Here is a 9273-nt window from a genome sequence, read left to right on the forward strand (position 1 = left end):
CGCACAGGTTCCAGCAAGTCCCAGGAAAAGAACGCTCATCTGATGTCAAAGGGTTTCAAGTGTCAAGGTACACTTAGGTATAGGCATATAGTGGTTATTTGACCAATTGTTTACAGAACATTTTATGTTGCATACCTGTAGGTCTCTATACCAAGATGGTCGCGGAGACGAACTTGAATGTAATAGTTATTTTTATATAAATATATATAGGCTATATATTTGCTACATAATTTAACTAGTCACTGGAGTTGACAAGTTGTAAGTAGGCTACGCCTACCGCGAAATTCTATAGTGCAGAGCGTTTTTGTGACACGTTCTCCGGGAAATGTCTTCAAGATCTGCATGCAGACTCGGGAGTGCCTGTTTTTTTAGTGACCTTAGGGTACGCCCTGCATTGTTGACGCCCAGCGCAATTATCAAGGGTGAAGACATAGGTGGGATAATGTGTCTGTAGGACCGAACAAACAAATAACCAAGCTAAAACGTACCTCTTATAATACAAAAAAGTAAAATGTCTAGTCGGGTAAGACCTGGCTACTGCCGCCAAGACGTCAACAAGACCACATGGGAGGTACCGGAGCGTTACAGGGATTTGAAGCAGGTGGGAACAGGAGCGTACGGTACAGTATGGTAAGTAAAGTCGGACTAGTAGCCTAGTGTTGCTGGCAAATAGGAGACAAAGCTGTGATCCACCTCCTTATATGGTGGACGATTGTCAAATGGGTGCTAGATGTCACAGCACAAAACAAATCCAGCGTATGGCTTCCTCGAAAAGAAGCCATAGCAACAGAATTACGTTCACTTTTGTAGACATGCTTGGCGTTTCACTCAACGGCGCACACTTCATTTACTTCCTTGTCTGATCAGTAGGCTACTTCAACATAAATCTTCACTTTTCATTGATCCGTCTATGGGTTTCATTGATGGACAGATTTTTAGTGTTATCGCATGAACGTGTTCAGTTCAATATGTTGTATGATTATATTTGTGCTTGTGACGCCTCATTTAAAATGTGCGCCGAGGTAAGGCTTAGCGCATAAGCGCGCCGTGCCTTTGTGTGCCAAGCACTACGAGGTCCCCATTGTTGTTACTTATTAACCTTGTGGGCGGGGCCACGCCGTGTGGGCGGGGCCACGCCGTGTGGGCGGGGCCACCGTTGTTAAGCTGAATTCATACTAACGCACTTGAATTTACTGTAAGAATTCTAGGTGCTAGCAGAGGTCAAGTGTGGCTACACCTAAATATGTTAATATGTAATATCTGTTCTTACGCCCAGCTCAGCAAAGGATTTGAGGACGGGAACCAAAGTGGCGATAAAGAAGCTTCACAGGCCCTTCCAGACAGAGCTCTTTGCCAAGAGGGCTTACAGAGAACTGAGACTACTCAAACACATGAAACATGAAAATGTGAGATCCTGGACACAAACACAGTGATCTACAGAATAATACATAGAGGAACCAGGCAATCACAGCATTCATATTATTATTTGAAAGAAATGCAATTGAATGAACCTATAGACCTATAGACTTATACATACTTATACTTTTACATATATTCTTTCTTTGTGGGTGTGTGGGTGGGGAGGCGGGGGAGATTTTGCACTTAAGGGAAGTGCAGATGCTTACACAAACTGTTCTAAAATGTCATTCCTGTGAGTGACACATCTTCTTTTATATTTGACCTTTGCAGGTGATTGGCCTTCTCGATGTGTTTACCGCAGACTTGTCTCTAGATAGATTCCATGACTTGTGAGTTCACATTTACTGTTCGTTTTGATTTTGTAATCTTGCTTAGTGAATAGCAGCATAATCAACAATTGTTGATTATATTGCTTTCAAATATATTTAAAATGCGGGAAATTACATCTGAGGTACTTTTTATATATATATATATATATATATTTGTATCAATTTATTAACATTATCAATTGAATCCTTCATGTGCATTGGTTGCGGTAGAGTCTACAAATATCTGGGTGAATCTATATTATACACAAACACAATACATTAGGCCTATTGGAAAATAAAGTGCATGTTGTATAGTAAAAAGAAAACAAAAGCAAGCATATTTTCTAAATATTTAAACACCTGGCAAGAACATCAAGTTTGGACAAGAAAAGTTTGGCAGCCAAATTGAACACACTTGTCAGTTTAACTCATGCAGAGTGCAACATTCCATTCATAAGGACTTGGCTTGTGTTTGAGACCATTTAGTAATTTGTCAGGTGATCATGTCGATTATTGCATTGTGGATGCTTAAAGCGATACTTTTTAAAATATTTAACTTTAAAGCTCAATTGCTGTGTCCTCCACAGTTTATTGTATTCATTATTGTATAATGTTTATATTAATAATAGGTGATAATAACCCGTTTAGTTCTCTTCCTCAGTTACCTTGTAATGCCTTACATGGGGACGGACCTGGGCAAGCTGATGAAACTACAGAGGCTCTCGGAGGACAAAATTCAGTACTTGGTTTACCAGATGCTTAAAGGGCTAAAGGTGAGGAGCTCAAATGCCACCATCAGTCTTTGTTGAAAGTTAACAGCGCATTGAGTCTGTGTATACCATAAGAAATGTGCTATACAAATAAACTTGACTTAGTTCAGTTAAAGGAATTGCACATGTTGTTCATGATTTTTCTGTGTTTCTTTCCAAACAGTATATTCATTCTGTTGGTATAATTCACAGGGTAAGTTGTTTTTTAAATTGTGTTTGTACTTATAAACATAACAATGATAGAGTATTCCTTTATTCCTGGATGCAATGCACAATTCATGTTGAATGGCTTGAAATGTAGCTCTCTTCAAATAGCTGTTTTCCCCTAAAACATTTTTTATAGGACCTGAAACCAGGAAACCTGTCTATCAACCAAGACTGTGAGCTCAGGGTACAGTGAGAGTCACGCATCCTTCACCAACCCTGTTGGGTTCACTGAACCAATTCCTGAACACAACTCTCACCAGAGTTTTATTGCTATGCGACTGTTGTGCAAAACGAACTGACGCAGCCATGAATGACAATGCTTGATCCATTGGTTCTCACCGCCTTCTAAAAGGATAGGCTTGTGTGCTGTGTTTTGTGTGTCTCGGCAGATCTTGGACTTTGGTTTAGCACGGCAGGCCGACAGTGAGATGACGGGCTATGTGGTGACCCGCTGGTACAGAGCTCCAGAGGTCATCCTGAGTTGGATGCACTACACTCAGACTGGTAGGAGCAGGGTCTTTGCTGCATGCTTAGGACTAGGGTCTTTTAATTCCTTAACCCAGCGTGGTTTTTGTTTGATGCTTTTGTTTGATAGGGACTTTGCATTGTGGGAAAACGGCCCTGGTTAGTATGGTTTTAATAAATAGATTTAATTGTTAAAGTTATTGCTATTAATAATAGTAATATTAGTAAGCAGTGCATACTATTTTTGATACTAATAATATTCTAATGCTAAAATCTTGGCTAAGTTGAGGTATAAATGTAAATAAGATCTGGTTTTGCTATGAATAGTCATCATCATGACTCATAAGATGTGGATCAGCCACTAGGTGGGGCTATGACACAGTGTAGATCACGATAACAACTGTAGGTTCGTACAGTTTGCGCTTTATCTGTCTTTGTTGTTCATGTTTGGACATTATGTTTCCATGTAATTTCTTTATGGAAATCATAACTCCTTCAACATTTAGAAACAGGTTGGGTTGTTATCAGTGGAACCTGTGTTTGCATATCTGAAGTGAACACGTTTGTGTGTTGTCTTACAGTGGACATCTGGTCCGTGGGCTGCATCATGGCAGAGATGCTACAGGGGAAGCCTCTCTTTAAGGGAAGCGACCGTATCCTTTGTGCACTGGGGGAACTCTTGTCATACACCAACAGGTGTTAGTATTAGATTCAAGTACTTTTTTCATTTTATATATATCTTTTTCATTCTCGTTATTATAGTCTTGCCTTTGTAAGTGCATTTGTTTATAATTGTATACTACATACAGCATCTGCTAATAAACAATAATCTGATGACCATTATATTCATAATATGAATGAATATTCGTCATATTATTGTGTTATAATTGTACGCACATCTCTGTTATGATTTCATAGTTAACAAAAACAAGAGGCGTTTGTTCTTCTCAGGCAAAGCCTGTTGTCTCACTTTGAAAAGGCCCCATTCCCCTCTCACCGTGAGACCTGGACTATTGAGAGTGCACCCCTCTGTGGATCTGAGCCCATCCTCTGCTTCTCAAGGCACTGATAGATCTGCCATATTGCTTTGGTCAGACATTGCACCTTGCATATTTGGTTTAAGCTATCCATACAGACAAGCTTAAGCCATCAGAGGTTTAACCGCTGTAAAATAAACTCTACAAATATCACCTTGTGAACCTTGACCCCCCCCGTTCTCAGACCTGGATCAACTGAGTGAGATCATGAAGATCACAGGAACCCCCACTCAGGAGTTTATCTCCAAGCTAGAATCCCAGGACGTGAGTTGTGGCCATAAAACACATACACACACGCACGCACGCACGCACGCATGCACGCACACACACACACATTCACACACTTGAATGTGAACATAAATATTTGATGGGCGGATATCTGTTCTCAGGCCAAAAGCTACATCAAAGGTCTTCCGAAAGTGGAAAAGAAAGACCTCAAAGACGTTCTCTCCACAGCAAACCTGCTAGGTAGGTCATTTACAATCTTTTGATCTTGCTTCTTTTATTTTGTACTTTATTATATCAGACAACCTCAGGTATGTGTTCCCAGTCCGATTCCGATTTTTGATCTCTTTCTCCAATGACCCTATTTGACCCCCCCGCCTCCCTGCTCCCTTTCCCTCCCACCTCTCCCCCCCCCCCGCGCCTCCCCACAGCCGTCTCAGTGCTGGAGCGGATGTTACTGCTGGACCCGGAGAGCCGGGCGACCGCGGCCGAGGCCCTGACGCTGCCCTACTTCTCGGACCTGGGGGAGGCGGAGGACGAGACGCAGACCCAGCCGTACGACCACTCGCTGGACAACGCCGAGCTGACCCTGGACCAGTGGAAACGTAAGGACAGGGGACGTTTCAGGTGGGAGGTGGAGGAGGACGCGGGGGGTAATGGGTGGAGGAAAACAGTCCCTTGTGGAGGAGCACAGACGCAGCCCAGCGCTTGTTAAAGGGAGGGTAGGCGATTTGAAGAAACCGGGCAGAGAAAGGTTGATTTTAAAAGTATTAAACCTAAAAAATCCCACAACTCCCTTCAGGCCTCCCTCCAAAGCCACTCGCCCAAAACACATGACTAGCTCTCTAGCCTCAGCAAAAGGTCTGCCTAGTCTTGTGGAAGACTCTGGTCATGTATAATGAGTGCATGGGCAGAGTGTGCGCAGGTTGCCGGGTAGGTCGGTAGGTAGACAAGTAAACAGACAAGAATATCATCCAATCATTTCATTCGGGCCAAATTAAATCATTGGACAAGCTTATTACAGGCCTGTGACAGCCACAGATACAGATTATAAAATGTTTTCTGTGAAAGCATTTGATTTATTGTTTGCATTCAGGATGCAAAGAAACCTTTGAGAAATGATGCTTCTAAAATAAATTGCCTACCCTATCTTTAATGCCTTTTGAAGAGGAGGGATAACAATAATATTTGCTATATTATTTTACTTGTTAGAAGATTGAATTCCCTCACCCGGGAGTGTTAACAACTTTTCTTTCATGAATCCCATTTGGTTTTGGGCTCGGCTCAATAATATACTCTGCGTTAAGCTCTATCGAGCAAAAAAACAAGAACAAATCATAAACAAAGCACAAACCTATGAACTGAAAGGGATTGAGATGTCTGTGAGGTTTCGCACAGTTGCCAAGGCTGGGAGGAATGTAAGCTGCTATTTTTGGCAGATCTGTCTGTCTTCATGAGCGGTCTAGTTTTTCCACGGGTTCTGATCATCTGTTTTTGCTGTCATCTGTGTTTTTCCTTAGGTCACACATTCACAGAGATTTTGACTTTCAAGCCCGTGGTTATGGAGTCCAGGGAAACCTCACTGTGAAAGATATGTATGTATGTATGTATGTATATATATATATATATATATATACACACACACACACACACACACACACACACACACACACACACACACACACACACACTTGGATTTTGCTACTAGGGCCTCAGACTGCAATGACATTTGTCATTGTGGTTGTGTGTCTGTGACATCAAATCTTGGGTACTCTCCAGTATGTCGATTCACTGAATCCTGTAGCAGCCTGCAAAGCCATGAATAGCTCAGTTACAGAACTGTTTATCATTTTTGTACACTTCAAAAAATGCAAGTACATTTCAAATGTAGAATTTATACAAATACTTGATGTCTCCAAGCTCTTTGTAAGGGGTAGGGGATGAATGCTCCGTATGCATCCAATCATATACATGCCTTTTTTTGGCAGCTTTTCTTTTGGTTTTGGGAATTGACAGGTATTTTTTTAATACTAAAATTGTACAAGCTTTATTAATTAAACTTTTGATAATTTCCCCTGTGTTTCCCCTGTGTAAGAAATACTGACCTGAGCGAGAGACTTGGGAGGGAACTTGGTACGTTTGCACACGTATGCATCAAGTGTGGATGAGCTTTACTCGTACTTGTGGTAATATGCATTAATCCAATATACTTAATAAGAATAATGCTGACATAAGAGCAGAGGCCATAAAACCAATTTTGCACATGTTATGCGCATATATTGATTCTGTACATACACCAAAGATTGTCCTTTTTGTTTAATTGCTCTTTCTAAAAATATGAAATGTTCTATGTGAATAATTGTTTTCTAGATTCACTGTGTTTACTTACAACCTACAACGTTGATAATAAAACATGGATACATTGCACTGTAGATTACTAATGTCTTTATAACACACCCTCTGCTGAACAGTAGTTGGAGGCACATAGACGCACTAGGTGACACACTGTGGTCCCATTTCTCTTAATAGATCCTATTTATGTATAGCCTCGTGAGACTGTCCTGATATTCATGTTTTGGTTTCATGATGAATTTCAGTCTGGTCTTGCCTGTGAAGCAATTGATTTCCAAATACGGCCAAAGACTTACATTGTTCCACTCGAGTGATGCTTGTGTTATCTCGGCTCTTGCCGGATCCAGTTGGAAGTAAATGTACTTTGAATTAAAACTGTTTTGTTTGCTACACTTTCCTTCCTTTCCCTCTCGATTTTTTTAATTTGGCAGACTTATTGTGGCATAACTGGTTATTCATGAACTGAAACTCTGTCCCCTCGAGCACTGATTGATCCTGGCGTTTTTACTTTTCTGGAAAAGGCTTTCCACCGGATTGAGGCCTCACCGATCTGCAGGGAGAAACGGAATGTGACCTCACCAGATCACGATGGCTTCACAAGGCTACTTTATGTAGTGCTAGTTTGGTAAAGTAGTTGCTAATCCTATAGTTTGAGTTTGTCATGGATACAATCGACGTGTTTATTCCTGCACTCCCTTTCGGGTCAAGCCTCTGCTTTGGCAGCTGTTGAAGACATTCTAGGGAGAAATGGATTGTTCCCCCCCCTCCCCCTGGACCTTGCTTTGCTCTTCCTCACATTCGCTTACAAGAATGTAAGGAGCTCATCCCTCCAGAGAGCCCTCCAGAGAGTTGGACTTCCACAGTTGACCCACAGAGGGGATGTGATTTCCTATTTCAGCCTGGCCAGGGTGTCCTGAACCCTGGGTGTGTGGTGGGGCTGTCCTCCCCTCTGCTCTGGGGTGGCTGCCCGGAGTGTCAGCCAGAAGTCAACAGTTCTGTGCTCGCTGCAGACAGGAAAACAAGAGAAAAGCCCTTTTTTTTTTCCGTCACACATACACCAGCCCCCTTCCACCCCCCTCCACCCTAAGATACACCAGAAGCACATGGATGGATTCCCCCCCCCCCCCCCCCCCCCATCCCTCCTGTGGCTTGCCGATGTCTCGTCTGTCAACCCTGTGGTTTATTTTCAGAGCCTGGTGGATTTTGAGATGCGCATTTCCTGTTGACACACCCACACACACACACACACACTCGCTGTCTCACACTGAGACTCACACTAACACACACACATGCATTAGCTGTCTCACAAGCATAGCAAAAAATAAGCGGTTACACACACGCACACACACACACACACACACATTTAACATCTCATGAGCATGCCAGTATATAAGCGGTTGTACAACCATGCGCGGATGCATTAGTCTACTAGCACTCACTGGAGAGAGGGGAGTAGCCGATGTGTGGAATGGCAGCGATGCCCAAACACCCAACTTACCGGCCAGGGGTCACTCTACTTTTGGAGAAGGAGGAATGTCAGCAATCTGTTTATTTTATGGGTCTGCATGAGGCCCGTGTAGTGATCTCGCCATGCATTCACTTCACACGTTCTTGAGTGAATCTCAAAAACACCTGGGATCCATCATTGGTTATATAGTGTATGTATATGTATGTTGTAAAAACCAAATAAGATAAATCACAGCAGTAGTTGATATTTATGTTCAATGGAAGATAAATCATGTAGTGTGTAAGTGTGACAAGAGGAATTTCATTTTCAGAATGTTAAATAATGAGGTGGAATATTCTAGATAAAGTCTATCAAGCGACCTTTTCTGTTTTCATTAGCTTGTCTCTGCTTATTGCAAACCGCTTCGGCTAACGATGAGATTAAAGCAAGCCCCACATTCCCATCGTTCCTCAAAAAACGAATGATATCCCTCTTCATTAGGGGGTGGCCCCAAGTAGCCCTAAATTACTGTATCAGATGGCATGAAATCATATATGCAACGCAAGGTCCAGGAATCCATTTAGATTAAAACATAAATAAAGTATGTCCAGATGACAACATGTTCTCCATTAGGGACACTTTGGTGATTTATGTTCACAACCACACAAGGCATATCCACCAGGCTCACGCTCTATGACGGAACAACAGCCTGCTGTTTGTCTACCCCCGTGTTCATCCTGTTGTGCTCGCTTCCAGATGTGGATCTTGCGAGGGGATCGGTCGGTTAGTTTGGATCTGGAGACCTCATGGTCTTCTACGGCAGTTGTATTTCCTCAGAACACGAGCTCACCAGTGACTGAGGTGACATCATGTATCTGAAGTGTAGTTCTCGTGCTGACTCACAGGTTGAACCCTGGGGCCTTCGCAGTCTCCATTCCCCTGCTGACACGAGAAACCCTGCTGTGTCTTGCATTGATGTCTCCAGCATTCAGAATAGCTTCCCTGGTCCCAGTCTGTATACCTTTGGTGTTTTCAGATGAATT

General features: G+C 42.4%; 1 protein-coding gene across 1 annotated transcript; it reads left to right on the plus strand.

Annotated features, from left to right (window-relative positions):
• Positions 1–377: 377 nt before the first annotated feature.
• mapk12a (mitogen-activated protein kinase 12a) lies at positions 378–7006 on the plus strand. The gene is made up of 12 exons (XM_084477043.1): positions 378–630; positions 1277–1406; positions 1690–1748; positions 2389–2500; positions 2661–2690; positions 2841–2888; positions 3094–3208; positions 3751–3822; positions 4391–4470; positions 4596–4674; positions 4863–5036; positions 5952–7006. The coding sequence occupies exons 1-12, from the start codon at positions 512–514 to the stop codon at positions 6017–6019; spliced, it is 1086 nt and encodes a 361-aa protein (XP_084333169.1). The 5' UTR covers positions 378–511; the 3' UTR covers positions 6020–7006.
• Positions 7007–9273: the final 2267 nt, after the last annotated feature.

Source organism: Micromesistius poutassou (genome assembly GCF_964030765.1).
Source record: "Micromesistius poutassou genome assembly, chromosome: 13".
Taxonomy (NCBI): Eukaryota; Metazoa; Chordata; class Actinopteri; order Gadiformes; family Gadidae; genus Micromesistius; species Micromesistius poutassou.